Raw genomic sequence first — 18274 nt, forward strand, 5'->3', positions numbered from 1 at the left:
ATTGTTTCATCCTGTCTCAGGCTTTGGAAGGTGCCTCCCCTGACCAACTTATGCAGCAGACGCAGGTCCCGCAGTACGCCTACGCGCCCAACAGGGGCCAGCCATGGGTACTGACACTCCCTGCATTTCTCCCTATCCATCATGTCCGACCTCCTTTGTCCCTTTTACATTCTCTCATCCTCATTCTCCAACTGTCGTCATCCTGCAGGTGTAGGCCATTTTCCATCTAACTCCTCACTTCCTGACATTCAGATAATGGCAGCCATTTTGGGAGCAAAAAATGCAGAATTCTGCATTTAACAAAATGGCTGAAGGAGTCCGAAGTCGATGCTTTTCGTTGGGTGTCGCTGTTTACTGATTGTCCTGTGGTTGTGTTTGAATCATTGGTTGCTTTCCTGCGGTTTCCAATGAGTCACTTGTCCTGTCTGCTTGGCCTTTACTCTGCTGTTGTCCAGACTAGCCGATCACAGACTCAGCCTTCATGTTTCTTGTCATCATGTCATCGCTCTTGCACAGTGTCCTTGTTGGTGGATATGTTCTCCTCATCACAGTCATTCTTTCCTTTTTGGCATCATATGCACTCTTTCCATTGTTTGTACAGTTCTCACCTTTTGTGTACATTAATCATCTCATTGTGTCTTTTTGATGAATATGTTTGTTTTTATTGTAATTAGATTTAATTGTATTTTAACAGGTTTGCTGCTACTAAATAATTATACTTAGTTATGCTTAAATCAACTGTAATAAATAGTATGTCAAATTAATTCATTACCAGTGGTATTACTAGATTACTTACATGTTATGTAGTAAGCAGCTTGGAGGAATTTTATGATGCACCCAAGTGCTTGCTGGCTAGCTTTATGTCCATTCATCCATCAATGCATCCAAAACACATACCAACCAAACAGAGCTTGCAATTTTAGTTTCATTAAACCTGCATACAATGTGCAGCAGGTCAATGGCAAACTAGGTGCTAATAAACTTGCTTATATTGGTCACTAGTTAAAACAAGTGGTCCAGCATCTGAAGGTTTGAGCTGCATTGTTTAATAGTAGACCTACTATAAATAACTTTAGTTTTTTTACAAACTACAGTAACTGTATTTAGGTTACACTAGAAGTGGTTAGTAAGAGTTAAAGTTTTGAGGGATTTCATTTTCCTCTAATCTGAATACTACTTAAAATTGTATGTTCAGACATTTAAGTTTATATATTTCTTTAACATACATCTAAATGATAAAATAGAAAACATATTTATGCAGTTTGTGTATCCTATACATCAATGGTTCATTTAATTGTAGAAACAGTTTTCAGTCCAGGAGAATATAAATAATACATAGATTATAAATAAAATATTTTTCTTTCCATCATCTAGGCTACAGACAGGGCTATGGGCATGAACGGACTGGACGTGGCTGGACTAAGGCCCTTCGACCTGGTCATTCCATTTACCATTCAGAAAGGACAGATAACAGGCATGTGTTTTTTTGTTTCATATTTTCATTTTTTCTCTGTGGAACACAGCTGTAAGGAAAGAATTTTAATTGTGATGTCAAATAATTAGGTGAAGTGAGAATGCCATCTGGAAAAGTGGCTAGGCCTGACATTGCAGATAACAAAGACGGCACAGTTACGGTCAAATATGCTCCTACTGAGGCGGGACTACACGAGATGGACATCAAATATGATGGAATACACATTCCAGGTAGCACTATGCATAGAAACCTTTCTCAAACTGCCATAAAGGAAAATGTAAGAACATGGATTTAATGTACGTTTTGCTCTGATTCTCTCACAGGAAGTCCTCTGCAGTTCTATGTGGATTATGTCAACAGTGGTCATGTGACTGCCTACGGTCCTGGTCTGATTCATGGCACAGTTAACAAGCCTGCCGTGTTCACGGTCAACACCAAGGATGCTGGAGAAGGTTCAGAAGCACTTTCGTTTTTTTTGTTTGCTAATGGAACTTATTGTGGACTGGAAAGGCTATTTTCTGTATAGTTGGTTAACTGTTTAAATTGTATTTCAGGTGGTCTCTCTTTAGCCATTGAGGGGCCCTCAAAGGCAGACATCAGCTGCACTGACAACCAAGATGGCACGTGCACAGTGTCTTACCTCCCTGTTTTTCCTGGAGACTACAACATCCTCGTCAAGTACAATGACAAGCACATCCCTGGCAGCCCCTTTGTGGCAAAGATCACAGGTCAGTAATCCAGCCAAGTCGTGTTCAATGTAGATAAAGGATCTTCATTTAGATATTACTGTGTAACTAACTGCATAGTGTACTCATCTCTGATTGCAGAAAATATAATAACTGACTGGCTTAGGTGGCTATCCATTGGAAAGTGAGTAGTTCACAGTTCAAAGGCCTCATGTCAGATTTTTTGTTTGTTTTACAGGTGATGACTCCATGCGTATGTCCCATTTGAAGGTGGGTTCTGCTGCTGACATCCCACTGGACATCGGAGAACTGGACCTAAGTCAGCTGACAGCCTCTCTCACCACTCCCTCTGGTCGCGAGGAGCCATGCCTGCTCAAGATGCTCCGTAATGGTCACGTAGGCAAGTGTCCTACAATTAACTCTTATTATTAGTTTATTTGCTTTCAGTTCCAGTATTTTACTTATACAGGTACAAATACAGGTACTAGTCATGCTCCTTATTCCTGTCGTGTACAGGCACTGCTTTGGTTTGTTTTTGAGACTTTAAAAGGATGTGGCTTTATTTAATGACAGTTTCATAATGCTATTATTATTTCCTGTGACTATTTCATGTAGGTGTCTCATTCGTACCTAAAGAGATTGGCGAGCACCTTGTCAACATCAAGAAAAATGGTCGGCATATTCCCAGCAGCCCTATTTCTGTCATGATCAAGCAGTCTGAGATTGCTGACGCCAGTCGGGTACGCGTGTCTGGCCAGGGTCTGAGTGAAGCCCGCACATTTGAGCCTGCTGAATTCATCATTGATACCAGAGATGCAGGTAAGCAGTGTCTCTTAATATTATCCGGAAAGGTTAAGAGTTACTTTTATGTTTACTAAAAATAGGATTGATCTAAACTTCCTGATCCAAAATTCACATCTAGGGAACTTAAGATTTCATAAAGACATGAGGTGCCGAGCCCTCACTTAGAATGCTTCTAATAAATAAACAGTGAGGATTTTTTACATTTATCTCTACTGCATACTTTGGGTTATTCCTTTTTTTAACCATTGTAAAGAACATTTAAACATTGGCGACTTTAAACTATGCGCAAATTGCTTCATTCATACCACTGCTTTAAAATTTATTCAAAATGCTTTTTACATAATCAAGGCCATCTGAAATATGTCTACACCATCAAACAATACTGGGCATTTTTTCATAAGAAGGAATGCATACAAACATGCTACTCTATTTAGTTAGGCATGTGGCCTAATACATGTTTGAACCATATTTCTTTAGTGAATTTATTTCCTACAGGCTAAAATCTCTACTTTAAAGAAGTAAATTTTCTTTCTTTAGGGAAAAGTAACAATATTTAAGATCCAGTACTTGGTATTGTTTTGAGAAGAATTTAATACAAAAACCTCCTACTGAACTATTGTCCTGACCAAGCTGTTATGTTTTAAGGATATGGAGGTCTTAGCCTGTCCATTGAAGGACCTAGTAAGGTGGACATCAACACTGAAGATCAAGAAGATGGAACCTGCAAGATCACTTACTGCCCCACTGAGCCTGGAAATTACATAATCAATATCAAGTTTGCTGACCAACATGTTCCAGGTATGGTATTTTTATTTGTTTGAACTTTTTATGCTTATTAAATGTTCTATCCTGCAACATTTTTCTCCTTCCCCCTACCAGGCAGTGCTTTTACAGTGAAGGTGACTGGAGAGGGCAGGATGAAGGAGAGCATCACTCGCAAGAGAACGGCTGCATCTGTTGCCAACGTTGGCAGCCAGTGTGACTTGAGTCTCAAAATCCCTGGTAAGCTTAAATCAATATCTAACTTGGCTGTTTGGGTTTACTTTACAGTTGTGGAACAAATCTGACCTTTTATATTTACCCTGTAGAGATCAGCATTGCTGATATGACAGCCCAGGTGACCAGTCCGTCTGGAAAGGTACACAAGGCTGAAATCATGGAGGGAGATAACAATACATACTGCATTCGCTTCATTCCAACTGAGATGGGCGTTCACACAGTCAGTGTGAAGTACCAGGGCCAGCATGTTCCAGGATCACCATTCCAGTTCACTGTAGGGCCACTTGGAGAAGGTGGGGCTCACAAGGTGCGTGCCGGAGGTCCTGGACTGGAGAGAGCCGAGGCTGGTGTTCCAGGTAGGTGGACCAGCATGCATAGATGATCAGAGGTCTTGCTTTAGACAGTCATAATAATAATAATAATAATTTAAGTGGCACTTATTAGGATCGTCATTACCAAATGAGTTATGGGATCTTACACACCTTTTCACCCGGCTTTCCTCAGCTGAGTTTAGCATATGGACTCGTGAGGCTGGAGCTGGAGGTCTGTCCATTGCTGTGGAGGGACCCAGCAAGGCAGAGATCGCCTTTGAGGACCGTAAGGATGGATCAAGCGGCGTCTCCTACATTGTTCAGGAGCCTGGTAAGATTAAACAGACCAGGCTGAACCCTGCTACAAACAGCTGAAAACATATTCCTGGGTTTTCTAATTAGCCTAAATTGGTTACTCTTGGACAAAAAATGCCAGGCCATGTGACTGATTGCTTGTGGACTTTCTTTGCAGGAGACTATGAAGTGTCAATCAAGTTCAACGACGAGCACATCCCGGACAGTCCTTTTGTGGTGCCCATTTCCGCACCGCCCTCTGATGATGCCCGCCGTCTTACTGTTGCCAGTCTTCAGGTGAGGCTTCGAGAAAGACAGACATTTGTCCACCCCAAACAAGTCCCATGATATCCTCAGCACAGCAGCCGAATACCTTAACCACACTTAATTAAGAATATCGAGATAAGCAAGCAATAAAAAAACAAAGCAGTTCTCTGTTTTATTTTAAATCAACACTACATAAGATAAACTTTTCAATTGCTGAATTTCTTTTGTCCAAACTATTACAAATATACATTACAGAATAAAGCTGAAGTGCCAAAGCATTGTGATCATTGCGGGCATACTCTCTGTACAATTAATAAGCACCTAAGAGAAGGTTCGTGACTGGCCTGCCACTCACATGATAGAGCTGTTATTCCATCCACCCCATCTGTACTGCTCACAAATGCAAAATATGGCAAACCTTAATATTAAATGACTTGCATCAATGGACAAATGACTTTACATAGAGAAAAATCATGCTGGCAGAGGGCACAGTGAAATTAAGTATGTGCATATTGTCAAAATTGAGGTAATAGGTGTGAAATTATGCCAAACAAAAAATAAACAGCTCCAGATAAATTTGTGTGTTGTTCTGAGATTGTAACTTGGACTATAACCCCTTACACCATTAAGTGTTGGCTGATTGCATTGCTCCAAAAATAAATCCAAAAGAATGCATGCGCAGTCCATGCTAGAGGCTAATATTTACTATTGCTCTTATTTGATACCAGAGTTTCATGCCTCATGAGTGCTGCTTGACTGGCAAATATTGCCACACCATAGAGGTACTCTGTAAATAATTCTGTAGCCACTTGACTGATGCATCTACTTGCAAAACTATATTTACTTGAATGTACAAGTAATTGGTACTTGAGTAAACTTCCCGGAGGAGTATATTCTGCTGTGCTGATGGGTCTTATGGGGTTTGTGGGATACTGAAGGACTGTTTGTATTTCTCGTTCCTTGTCCTAAAGGCTTCCAACAGTGTTACTCCCTCCCTACATGACCTGCAGGGATGGAAACCAAGGGCTAAAGAGTTAAAGAGAGCAAAAGAGGCTTCTTATCTCAGGCTTTTCTTTCTAGCTGCTCTTATCTGTGCTTCTCTGCATTCCTGATTTGTATTCTTGTCTCGTTTAGCCTCTCTTTAACTCTATTAGCCTGAAGGTAGGAGATACTGTTAACTAGCGGGTAAACACTTTCTTTGAGAAACATTTCTGGATCAACATTTTAACTTATCACTGACATCAGTTTCTGGTTCAGGAGTAGGTAATAACAGATAAGAAGACCATGTTGTAAAATATATCTATTTTAGCTGCTCTTGTATATAGGGTTCTCCACAATGGATCTGGTCCACATACCAATCTGTTTGTAAGAGACTGAGAAGGCCACTCCAGGATAATTCCAGGATTGATTTCTTAACCAAGATTTGGTTGGTTTGAAGTAAGAAAGCTGTTCCAGCTCGATGAGGTTTTAAATCTTTAAATCTTTTTTAAGGTTATCAAGGTTAAAGGATGTTCTACCAAGTACTGAGGCTGGGGGTTAAATACTATTGCCTATGGACATTTGAACTCAATCATCACTCGCAGCAGTTCTGTTTTTATTTAATTCTATACACCCAAATTTAAGGTGAGGGGGTTAAAATTATTACATAATGCCCCCCCCCCCCCCTTCCCCATGTAAATGTTTGTCACACCTAGTACACATTACACTATAGTAAGAAGAAACATATTTACACAGATGCTCAGACTATTATGCTTAGGTATGCTTGATTGTTGAGTCAATTAATAACTGACGCACTCTGGATGGAAATCAAAAAATGTTCCTGGAACAAGGACCAGATGTTGATCCAGTAATGTCTCACCTGAAGAAATGTCTTTTGCCATCACATTGCTGTGAAAGAAATGTTAATAGTTTGTAGCTCACATCTGCATCTACAAGTTTTAAGTGTTTTAAGTTAAATTGTGGAAGTGTTGTGTGAGTGCAGGAGTCCGGCCTAAAGGTGAACCAGCCAGCTTCATTTGCTGTGAGTCTGAATGGTGCGAAGGGTGTCATTGATGCTAAAGTTCACAGCCCATCCGGTGCCCTGGAGGAATGCTGTGTCACAGAGATTGATGAAGGTATCCATGATTAAGTACTTTCTTGAATGGTTATCTTTATTGTTTTGTTTATAAATTACTTCGAAATGCACTTATGGCCAAAAGTATGTGAACACATGCCCATGAGCTTGTTGGATGTACCATTAGCAATAATATTGAACTTTAACTTATGTCATCATGGGTGCTGGAACAGGAAAGAGACAAACTTGCAACAAAGTTTACCCCCTGTTTTCAACCGTTTTCTATTTATACATAATGCTCAAATGTTTTTGTACTTTCGTACTTAACATTTAAAAGCTATGTATTCTTAAAAAATTCTTAAGTTTTAACTATTTACTTGTAAACTGGAAGTCCACTGTTAAAGTGCTTGTTAGACACAGAACATGCCCAACCTTGGTTTTCTCATGAGTACTTACTTTTTAGCTTTACTGATAGTTTGGGTTTTATTTGGTTTTGAATAGTTTCTAATACAACAGTATTTTGCTTTCTCTATATCCTTACAGATAAGTATGCAGTAAGGTTCATTCCCAGAGAGAATGGCCTTTATCTTATTGATGTAAAATTCAACGGATCTCACATCCCCGGAAGCCCCTTCAAGATTCGTGTGGGAGAGACCGGCCAGGCTGGGGACCCAGGCATGGTGTCCGCCTATGGGGCTGGATTAGAGGGAGGCACCACCGGTATGTAGTTTGTGTCTGACCTGAGAAGCCTGTAGTCTGTAACAGAAGTGGAATCACACCAGTAAACCTGTATGCTTTGGTCCTCTGCTTTCATTTTTGCAGGATCGCCATGTGAATTTATTGTGAATACAAGCACAGCTGGTCCTGGAGCACTGGCTGTAACTATTGATGGACCATCCAAAGTTAAAATGGACTGTCAGGAATGCCCAGAAGGGTACAAGGTCACCTATACACCAATGGCACCTGGAAACTATCTAATCTCTATTAAATATGGTGGGCCATATCATATTGTTGGCAGCCCCTTTAAAGCTAAGATTACTGGTAAGTAGGATGGGTAGATTTAGGCCATTTTTTTTATTCTTTTGCTTGCATCTAGCTGCAGTTACAATGTAAGTCTCTTTCTCAGGATCTCGGTTGGTCACTAGCCACAGCATGCATGAGACCTCGTCAGTGTTGGTTGACCCTGTGACTCGCAGCATGTCCTCCAGCCACCAGGCAGCACCAGGCTGGGCAAGTTCTGATGCTAGCCGTGTGGCTGCCAAGGGCACTGGTCTTACAAAGGGCTTCGTCGGACAGAAAAACAACTTCACCGTGGACTGCAGCAAAGCAGGTACTGCTTATTTACCTACAGATGTACATAAAAAATCTACAAATTTCTTCATGCCTGAAATTCATGTTTATAACAATGTGAGAAATACTTCAATACCCTTTTCCACCCTCTTTCAACAGGAAGAAACATGCTTCTGGTGGGCGTGGATGGACCTAAAGTACCTTGTGAAGAGATCCTGGTGAAACACTTGGGCAACCGTGTCTACAATGTGTCCTATCAGCTTAAAGAGAAGGGTGAATACATCCTGGTTGTGAAATGGGGAGATGAGCACATTCCTGGGAGCCCATACCACATCACTGTGTAATGCCAATACCCTGGTCAAACGTAGCCATCAACCAAAACCAAGCACCTGCAAACCAAAAATACATACACACTGAAATATTTACTTTCCGTCCCATTTACTTCTGCTTTTAGTTGTACTTCTTTCATTTGTCTGAAACCATTTTTGCTTCATTCAGCACAGTACTGTTTAAGCAGGTGCTGGTCATGGTGGCTCTCACATTCTCATAAGTTTACACCAGTGTGTGTTATTGATTGGCTCTACTGCAATGTAGCTGCAACAGTGTGTTTGCCTGCTTTTGCTAAACACTTGCTAGTAGCAGATGTGTTTAGTGTTGCATCCTATAAAAGAGCACAGGTGTTTTACCTTGCCAGTAAGTGGCATGCCACTTTAATAGTATTTCATAATGCCACTCGTATCCTTTTACACAGTGAAATTGTAACTGGTGCCAGTGTTCTCTCTTTTCTGGTGTGACTTTTGTTTTCCATTGCACTTTGTAGAACTGAGCACTGTCTTCTTTGAAAGATGTGTTTTCCTGAATGTCAGACTGAATTTTTGGATGTGCCAAGCGTATTAGAAATAAGTAACAAATAAAAAGGGAAATGTCTAATGGATTGGGTTGGAGGGAAATTAAAGGCCAATGCAGTTGCTGGGAATTGGAAATGGAAATATTAAAGGTTCCAACATTCCTTTGGAAAACAATCCTTACATTTCACCCATCTGACTCGCTCGTTTAATGTTCTTGTATAACCAGTATTTCTGAAAAAAAGTTAAAACTAATCTTGTCTTAAAAGAAGACTGATGTTTGTCTGTTACAGTATTTTGATAATCAATAAAGGTATCTAAGTATTTTTGTCAAGTCAAACATGCACCTTGTATATCATTTCTCTCTTTGTTACACCATATTTGGTATTGTCTGCCATTTTAAACATGCAATTTAAACATGTCAAATTCATTTTCTCCATCCTCAATAACCTTTATATTCTATTCTAACCAGGTGCACCCTGTGGTGGAAATACTACATCCGTATAATTTCTATGTTTCAGGAAAATATATATGTTCTGCTAAAATTATTTAGGAGAGATTTCTAAACCCTGTGAACCTGAGCGCACCATCCATGAGTTAATAACTTGATTTGATTATCGTTGAACCTTAATGGGAAATTCTGGAATGCAGACTGTAAATGTTTCAAAATTCCACCACAAGTTACTAAGGATTTGTGTGGTACAATACCAGCATTTAAAACGGCCCTGGATGCAACTGGTGTTTAAACTCCTTATTAGCTCCTTAAATTTTATATATTACTATTATTTTGTGCATTCTGTGTGTTTGCCTATATCATTCCACTACAAAGCATCACATATATTTACTTACACCTTGACCAAATATAGAGTGCCCAATCAGATACACTTTGGTACTTTGAGAACCCATAGATAAAGATTATGCAAGGCTTTATAGACAGCAATCAAAGCTCAGGATTGAAGGCACCAACAATACAATGGAATAGCAGGTATTCGTCTATGTAGTTAAGTAACCAACAGTCATGCCCATCTGACGCACATACCACAAAACTTTATGGAACTACAAACACTTCCTGCTGAGAAAGTTGTGCCTTTCCCTTTATTTTAATATGTCTAATTATTTAAGGCCATGTGCCAACTTTAATCAAACCAGAAAATGTAAGTAACCACGTTAAGTAGTTATTGTCTGTTAATGGGCTTAACATGAGATGATGTACGTTCAGCTATCCTCATCCTCAGAGTCTTATCTATTGTAGCTGGCAATATTCCTTCTGGAATCTGTTCCCTTTAACCCTTACATATGCTGTTAGTCTGGATATGTGTGTCTTTGTGCACAAACCCACAGTAATTTTATTTAAAACAAAGCATTTCATGCCATCTGAATGATTGTGTAAATAATAAATTGTACATATATTACAGTGCAATTAAGTTACATTTAATTTTAGCCATTTAGCATTTATTTCAATTTGATTAGGTTAACCACTAATCTTACTGGTAAACATGCTGTAGTTTGAGAACCACTGCCATAGTGTATTATTAACTGAGGTGTGTCTGCAGCAGAGGATGTGCTTACCTAGGATTTGGCCATTATAATCAAGGGGAAGTTAAATATAACTTTAAAATAAACTTTCATTTACTGTGGTGTTGATTTACCCTGTTTTATTTTCCACTGACTTGCCAACGTCTATCAGTTGTAATAAAATGGTTTTGGTGAATGAATTTGTGCAAGTGATTTTATTCATTGTTTAACCACAAACATGCAACACCAAGTTGTATGTGTATGACAGCTATATACAAACATACTTAAAAGTTATGCACTAACATCTAACACATATTAACAGGATTTTACTGGAGGACAGACTTTGCGAGTTTGGTTTATTGAATAGTTTTGGGGTTTAATATTTATTTTAGTTTAATATCACTGCTAAAAATGGAACACCAGCATTAACTGGTTGCTGCTACCAAATACTGGGTTATACTGGTCTGTTACTAGTTTACACTGGACAATGATTATTAATGCAGCATTAACTGGTAAGTGAACATAGGTTTATACTGGGTAGCATGGTAAAAAAAAAAGTTGCAAATAATAAAAAAAAACTTAAGACTTAAGCTCAATTAGCCAACAGTTTCATCCACAAACTAACTAATGCAATTAATTAGCTCTACTCTGCATAGACAGCACTGTAAAATTGGTCTTAGGGACCAGCATCTGTGTTTTAAACATATTTTTGCTCATTTTAGCTGGTTCTTCCATTTAATCCGTGCTGGTCAAGCTGATCAGCAATTGAGCACTTGTCTGCAAAAACATCTTGAACACGGTAACATTCATGTTTGGCTATTTTAAAAGGGACATTTTTATATAATGTATTTTAATGACCAACGTACAGAACATTAATGCTTCTGAGATTGTAACCTTTCCTAAAACATGAGTAAATAAAGAAAGAAAAAAGAAATTGACGGAGTACAAAACAAATAAAAATAATAATCACATGTACCTAATACATCAGCAATAAACTCTTTATCTGACTGCACACAGAGGAGAGGAGAGGTGGTGTGTTCCAAATACCATCTTATACACTAAATAGTGTGCTACGTTGGATTTCCCTGAATAGATTATTGCGTGTTGATAGACACACAGCCTTTCAGCCGGCTAAGGCACTTGTGAGTTGTCGTTTTCACCCAATATTTCATGTTGAGTTATTATATGCACTACTGTAAATCCTTAAGTATAATTTTATTATTTTGTTTACAGTTTGTTCACTTGCACATTCACATTGCAACATCTCCTAAACTTATTTTTATGGTAATATTTTTGACTTTGTTATATGAACTCAGACTTTGCTGCACTGTTTAGAGGTTTAGACAGCAACTTAGGAATTGTTTGTAAAGCGCAAACCATGTTCCACCTCTTGCTCCATCATGGCTAGGGTCGCGGCGGACCCGGCTTTGCATAACCACTTGGCACAACGCAGCAACACCCCGGGCAGGACGCCAATCCTTCGCGGCACCTCGCCCCCTTCATCTTTATGTATTATCTTGTAATATAGATTGTAACTGGTGCACGTCAGTAGGTAACTACTACAATCTTTAATGCATGTTATACAACAGTTAGTTCCGACCTTACAATCTGATTGGTTGAGAAGCGTTCTAACCGTGCTGATATTCGTGATAACAGCACGGCCTTTTCACACCACAACTGTATTACTCCGCTGACTCGTTGCCATTAACGACAAGCTTCATGCACACAAACGCGCACGCAGGCGACACGGACTTTATTCCCGATCGCGTTTTAAATCCGTTATCTGATATACAATCTAGCGCACTGTGTAGGGAACATAAATCAATTGTCTAATTCACTATCCAGTGCACTATGTAGGGAACGTAAATCCGTGATCTGATACACAATCTAGTGCACTATGTAGGGAACATAAATCCGCGATCTGATATACAATCTATTGCACTATGTAGGGAACATTAATGTGTTTGTAACGCAGTTAGCTTAATAGCCCAGTTAGCAGGTCCTAAAAGTTCTGTTATCACCCATATCCTTTGGTGTGTGCCAGAGGTTTTTTATTTCTTTTTTTCCCTTCGGAGGTTCTTGCCTTTTTCTTCTTGTTCTTCTTACCTCCCTGAAATGAGTTTTTGCAACTTGGGATGTCTGCTTTGTAGTGTTAAACTTTATATTCGTTGTGGAACTACTTTTTGGCGGAAGGTATTGTCAATATTAAAGCATATTTATTATGAAATTCAGGGCTTTTTTGATTTATTTTCTTTCTTTATTTTGTAAAAACTGTTGTATAAAAGCAATAGAACACTCGAGGTCGTGTGTTATCGCCTTCGGCTCGTGCCTGCGACCAAATCACAGCCGTGATGTTATTGGCGATAACACACGACCTCAAGTGTTCTATTGCTTATTTAAACAGTTGTCCGCTTCATGCACTTTGTAGACGCTCCCTTAGTACTTCGACGCAGAAAAATTGCATTAACTACGAATTACCTTTTCGAAATATTCTTGTTTCTGTTTACTGTCTAGTGAGTTTGTGTATTGTGCATTTTTGCACGTTTATTGACCAAGAACGAGTAGAAAAAACTCAAATATTAGGCAAATGTCCAATAAAATATAAGCGCGGCCAGTACACCTAAGTGACTTCAGACTAAATACTGTACTGAACACAGAGTGGGACTGAGGATTAACAACTTGTTGATAAACTTATAAATAATGAATTGTAAAAACTGAAAGCTGTTTTTTCCCCTCTACAGACGTGTGGTGTATTCTGTGTTCCTGAGTGTTTTTTTCAGCGGGCTCACATTTTCAAACTTAAACACAACTCCTATTTCATTCCTTCAACGGATGAGGGAGCCGCCCAGTCCCACAGCTCGGCTAGCTAGTAAGGTAGCACTTCATACAGAAAAGCGCTTCAGGTGAGTGAACTCTGAAACTAAACGTGGTTTTTTAGTGATTTAGAAAGCGAGGAAGAGTATTATTACTGTAAACTGTGTCTCTTTGTTTCTCTTCGACTGTTTTTATTGTAGCTTCTAGTGGTTGAGCATTTGAATGGCTGCCTAGCGTTTGCTAGCTAGCAACGCTGCTCGGTTCAGGCACAGATGGAATAATTTATTATGTATATAATACTACTGTATGTAATATAATAATGTTAGTGATTGCAGACTATTTTTTTTTTTTTACAGCTGTTGTGTATTAAACTGTGGGGCTGATGTTTTGCTTTAACATATTGTGCCCATGTGGAAATAATCCAGATGTTAGCCGATCTACTTGGGGATTTTGAATTACTTGATGTGACCAACGAAAGTAATGCTCATGCCATTAAGCCTTTATTCTTGTAACTATTATGATGGACAGCTCGATCTAAAATGTTATTCATGTTAACACAAATAAATTCCATAAAATTCCATGCTTATATTTCTCAAAAGATACTGTAGTAAATGTTTCAAATACTATTTACATTTTTTTTACTATACTGAAAGCATAAAAGTACAGTTTAATCTTATTGTTATTATAAATAAGGTTATTTTTCTATTACTGTGTTGTAATGCAAGGTCATTGTATTACACATTTTTTAAGGATTCTGTACCTTTTTTTCTTAACTACACACGAGTGTGATGTAGCAGCTGGACACATCATCTCAAATGCCTGGGTAACATCTTGGCACCATTTTAAATCACCAATTGTTTGTTTCTGTCAGAATGTCTGTATATCATTTTTATTTGACTTTGCAAACTCAGGGTTTGTTTTATCCCTACACGAATGTCCTCACTTTAATATAATCATTTTTGCTTTCATTTGAACCACCTATAGATACTAATAGTTATTGTGTATGACTTTGTGAAACCTGACAATTAATTTTGGTCCAAAAACTGTATTACGGCAGTTGTGTTCCCACTTTACATATATTTTTCTCTTTAAGTCTCTTCAATCATGACAGACACCAGTCCAGTCGTGTGATGGTTAACACATGCTTTCTGAGTCATGTGCAGCCATCCAAACACATCTTTATTAGCTGTGATTTGTGTGATTTATAAGAAGAAAAAATGCCTTTCACTTAGCACTGCCAATGAGCTACCAGTCATGCCGTGGCTTGTGGTATTATCACAAGCTCAATCTAGACAAACTGGATTGTATTGGACTGTATTGCGCAATTTGGGATTATTTAAATCTATATCTTTAGGCTTTAAGTAAAATATCCTGCCATAAAATATTCAGCTCTAAGTTTGACCATCATTTTTTTTTTTTTATATTAACATAAATTTGAATGTAGTAATTTAGAAAAGTTAGTGAATAGACTCTGAGTTGTGAATCAGTTGAGCCTGCAACTCAACTATCCGATTACACATTATTTACTTGCTAATTCTGTTTAAGTTTATCTGTATACATATTAATGTCTCAAAGCAACTCTATGGAGTTCCAAAAGCCTAATGTGCAAGCCTAGTATGACAGGGGCAAACAATAAAAATAAATCAAAAATTCTTGAAAGGACCAGCACTTTAATTGCTTTTAATTGCAAGTGTGTGCATGTAAATTAACACAAACACTTTTTTGTGCAGTTGCAGTCATGTCCTCACTGAGCTCCAAATCTGCTGATGAGCTCTGCAAACTTCTGGATGAATATGGGATCAAACATGGACCCATTGTTGGTAAGGAAAGCCTGTTGCTTGTGTAATTTAACATTTTATACATTTAACACTTTATAACCAGTGTAATACTTACATTCACACATTCTCAGAAGGTTTCAAAAGTTGAAAGTAGCAACCAAGGATTTGTTTATGATTTAACATGTCATACATGTTAATTTGAACAAAAGATAGAACAGGTCTTAGTCGCTACATTAAACAAATGATCTGGTATGTTTTGAATATAGTGTTTGCAGGTAGTCAAAATTCTAATCCATATAAAATGATAATTCCTCTCTGCCTAGACTCCACCAGGAAGCTTTATGAGAAGAAGCTGGCAGATGCCATGTCAAAAAACACTAAGCCATCTTCTGACAAGACCTACTACAGAGAAGAACGTAATAACGACATTAATGATTAAAATCAGTTATTAAAACTGAATTCTCTCTTTTTGGTAAATATCTTTGACCCTGTTTGTCATTTTATGTTTTTACAGAAGAAGAGGTCACATACGTAACATATTCACCAGTAAGTACTAATAAAGTAGCATGATCTTTAGTATGTCACATTTGCCTTGCACCTGCACTGATTCATACATTTATCTGATCACTGCCATGTGTTTATTTATTGCAGACGAGACAAGAAGGCTTTGGAGATGTGTAAGTTCAGTGTAGTGGTGATTTTTGTTTTTGAGTTCAGAAATTTGGTAAACAGTGTTTACGTCTTGTGAGTTTGTTGCAAGAGTTGTATTAGTACTTAGGGTGATCGGGTGGCACAGTGGTAAAGTTCACTAGCCCACCACCAGATTTGTGCTGTCGACCGGTAGGAAGTCTGCTCTGACATGGTCGGCTAACATTGGAAGCTTATATGCTGGGATGGCTGAAACAGCCTAGCCATTGAGAGGTGCACTTGTGTGTGAGCTTTCAGTGCTGGTCCCAAGCCCAGATTAAAAAGGAGGGTTGCATCAGGAAGGGCATCCTTTGTAAAAACTATGCCAAGTCTGGTATGCAGACCAGATCTAATGTGACAACCCCTAAATATAGGCGTACCCAAAAGAGAAAAAAACATAGCCGTCTACGATTGGTAGAAGTCTTAAACACTCTAAGGGCCAACAATGAGTTTGAAGATGGACTCCTTTCACAATGCACACAAGCCTGTGCATTACAAACATTACCCCGCCATACCCCCTTTCCAATTTTTGCTGCAATGTCTGTTAGACATTTATCCATTCTCCTTGCCATAATACTGCTAGATGTCATACACTACCCTCTTCAAACCCTCTTTAAATATTTTTTGCTTCATGTTTTGCTTTAATGATTTTGCATTGTTTTGGATTGTCTTGTTTCAAGATACATGCGCATTTTACAAATGAAACAAAAATGATGTGTAATAACGGCAGTTCTTTTTTGCAGAACAAAAAGATCAAGGCCCTTTGAGTATGCAGATGATAAGGACAAAGTAAACGAGTAAGATTTTACACCAACCATCAAACATTCTGTAATGACAAAAGAGCCAAAATGATGTTTTTATCTTTTGTTTGGAACTCGGCTGAGGTTTTCCTGCACTGGTTATGTACATGCACAGAATCTTATCACAAAACCTGAAGACTAGGTAGCTTATTAAGATTTCCCACACTGTTAAATTAGTTGTGTGTGTGTGTGTATTTTACTTTGACATTTCATTTAAATTTGATTTGGTGATCTGCATGTGCTGGAATAAGAAATAAGAAAACAACACGAACATTGCTGGAGTTAGCAGAATAATACGTAGAGAGGAATGTGGTCTTCTATACCAGCAGAGACTCTTGGCATCTGCCACCACAAAGATGCTGCAGGAGGCCTTATTTGTGTTTGAGAAATATTATTCCATAATAGAAAGAAAATTATTCTATAACAAAAAAACACTATTACACTATTGTATTATGTACTTCTACATACAGTAATTCAATTGATTAATGGTGTAGGAAGTGAAGTTAAGTGGGGTTGTAAAAATTTAAGAAGGTTGAGAACTCCTGGTCTATAGTTTTCCATATATTTTAGTCATACTCTTAACATTTATTCTTTTACGTGATGAGTCTTTTTTTATTATAATTAAAACCTTTTTTTATTATAATTTATTACAAGGCCTGTCACCCGCTACACTACAACAAATTACCAGAGTGCCACCCCTTCCAGATCATCAGCCTACACAACCAAGTCAAGCCTACAATCAGCCAGTCCAGGATCAAGCCAAACCCAAGCCAGATCAGAGGAAAGCAAAAAATCTGGTGTGCCATTGTGGCTTCGTGTCTTGGTGTTCGTCATCGTTGCAGCCATTCTTTACTTTGTGTATATAAGCATGGAGTCTACGGCAGAGAGTCCTTTTGACAAGATTGATGCATAGGTGATTTAAAAAATCATTCTCTCCACGAGGCCAAAGATTTACAACAAAAGTCATTTTTAAAAACATGTCAGAATTTCAGCAGGCAAAGTGTAAGCAGGAGTAAAAAAAAAAAAAGCCCAAGAGTTTCCTGTTTGAAATTTGGTATTTGCACCTTATTAGATGTAGAAAGTTCATTGGCTTCTGTTCAGTTCTAGATGGAACTAGGACAAAAAGGTTGTTGTGAAGATAAAAGTGCAAATAAATAAGAAAATGTTTGTATACATACTTCAGATGTCATGTTCAACTGGTATTTACTGGCAGCAGTAGTCAGATGTTGTCAGAATTTATAGAAATATACTTACTGTTTTTTACTGTTATTTCCAAATATTAGAGTAATAACTGGACTCTCATTTTAAAGCTGGTTTATTCATATTTGTTTGCTTTTTAATGGCAGTGAGCTTGGCAGTTAAGCTACTGAACTAGTAATCTGAAGGTTGCTGGCTCAAGCACCACCACTGCCAGGTTACCACTGTTTGAGTCTTAAGCAAAAGCCCTTAACCCTCAATTGGTTGGATTGAATTTGCTCATAGTTGTAAGTCGCTTCAGATAAAAGCGCTGACATAAATGTTTAGCAAAAGTGTATTTTTACAGAAAGAAAAAGCATTAAATGTGTTTTGCTGTTTGTAATTAAACCCAGGTCAAAGTGGCTAAGCAAATCACTGTGTTCTGTTTTGTATCATCTATCGTTATTGAATAGGAAGAACC

At 38.2% G+C, this 18274-nt stretch overlaps 2 protein-coding genes across 5 annotated transcripts in view; both read left to right on the forward strand.

Annotated features, from left to right (window-relative positions):
• Positions 1 to 10734, forward strand: part of flna (filamin A, alpha (actin binding protein 280)) — a 46901-nt gene extending 36167 nt beyond the window's left edge. For 2 of the 4 annotated variants that reach the window (XM_063015860.1, XM_063015861.1), the window contains 17 exons: positions 21 to 107; positions 1375 to 1474; positions 1564 to 1704; positions 1798 to 1926; positions 2029 to 2202; positions 2399 to 2560; positions 2776 to 2979; positions 3610 to 3762; positions 3844 to 3966; positions 4053 to 4319; positions 4468 to 4605; positions 4747 to 4865; positions 6817 to 6949; positions 7432 to 7608; positions 7711 to 7929; positions 8015 to 8218; positions 8338 to 10734. In XM_063015860.1, the coding sequence (XP_062871930.1) occupies positions 21 to 107; positions 1375 to 1474; positions 1564 to 1704; positions 1798 to 1926; positions 2029 to 2202; positions 2399 to 2560; positions 2776 to 2979; positions 3610 to 3762; positions 3844 to 3966; positions 4053 to 4319; positions 4468 to 4605; positions 4747 to 4865; positions 6817 to 6949; positions 7432 to 7608; positions 7711 to 7929; positions 8015 to 8218; positions 8338 to 8522 (2715 nt within the window). In that variant the 3' untranslated portion in view covers positions 8523 to 10734. The remainder of the gene's footprint in view (positions 1 to 20; positions 108 to 1374; positions 1475 to 1563; positions 1705 to 1797; positions 1927 to 2028; positions 2203 to 2398; positions 2561 to 2775; positions 2980 to 3609; positions 3763 to 3843; positions 3967 to 4052; positions 4320 to 4467; positions 4606 to 4746; positions 4866 to 6816; positions 6950 to 7431; positions 7609 to 7710; positions 7930 to 8014; positions 8219 to 8337) is intronic. The other 2 variants (XM_063015862.1, XM_063015863.1) reach the window with 1 other exon arrangement.
• A 2379-nt stretch (positions 10735 to 13113) lies between these two features.
• emd (emerin) lies at positions 13114 to 18225 on the forward strand. Its single transcript, XM_063015838.1, has 7 exons — positions 13114 to 13441; positions 15083 to 15172; positions 15454 to 15546; positions 15645 to 15676; positions 15782 to 15807; positions 16561 to 16614; positions 17272 to 18225. The coding sequence occupies exons 2-7, from the start codon at positions 15091 to 15093 to the stop codon at positions 17528 to 17530; spliced, it is 546 nt and encodes a 181-aa protein (XP_062871908.1). The 5' UTR covers positions 13114 to 13441; positions 15083 to 15090; the 3' UTR covers positions 17531 to 18225.
• The last annotated feature ends 49 nt before the right edge of the window (positions 18226 to 18274 follow it).

Source organism: Trichomycterus rosablanca, chromosome 19 (genome assembly GCF_030014385.1).
Source record: "Trichomycterus rosablanca isolate fTriRos1 chromosome 19, fTriRos1.hap1, whole genome shotgun sequence".
NCBI lineage: Eukaryota > Metazoa > Chordata > Actinopteri > Siluriformes > Trichomycteridae > Trichomycterus > Trichomycterus rosablanca.

Excerpts from the sequence above, each read along its gene's own strand:
- emd (XM_063015838.1), top strand. The coding sequence starts at position 15,091 with ATGTCCTCACTGAGCTCCAAATCTGCTGATGAGCTCTGCAAACTTCTG. Across the intron at positions 15,677-15,781 it reads CATACGTAACATATTCACCA|ACGAGACAAGAAGGCTTTGG; the intron begins GTAAGTACTAAT and ends TATTTATTGCAG. Across the intron at positions 16,615-17,271 it reads GATAAGGACAAAGTAAACGA|GCCTGTCACCCGCTACACTA; the intron begins GTAAGATTTTAC and ends ATTTATTACAAG.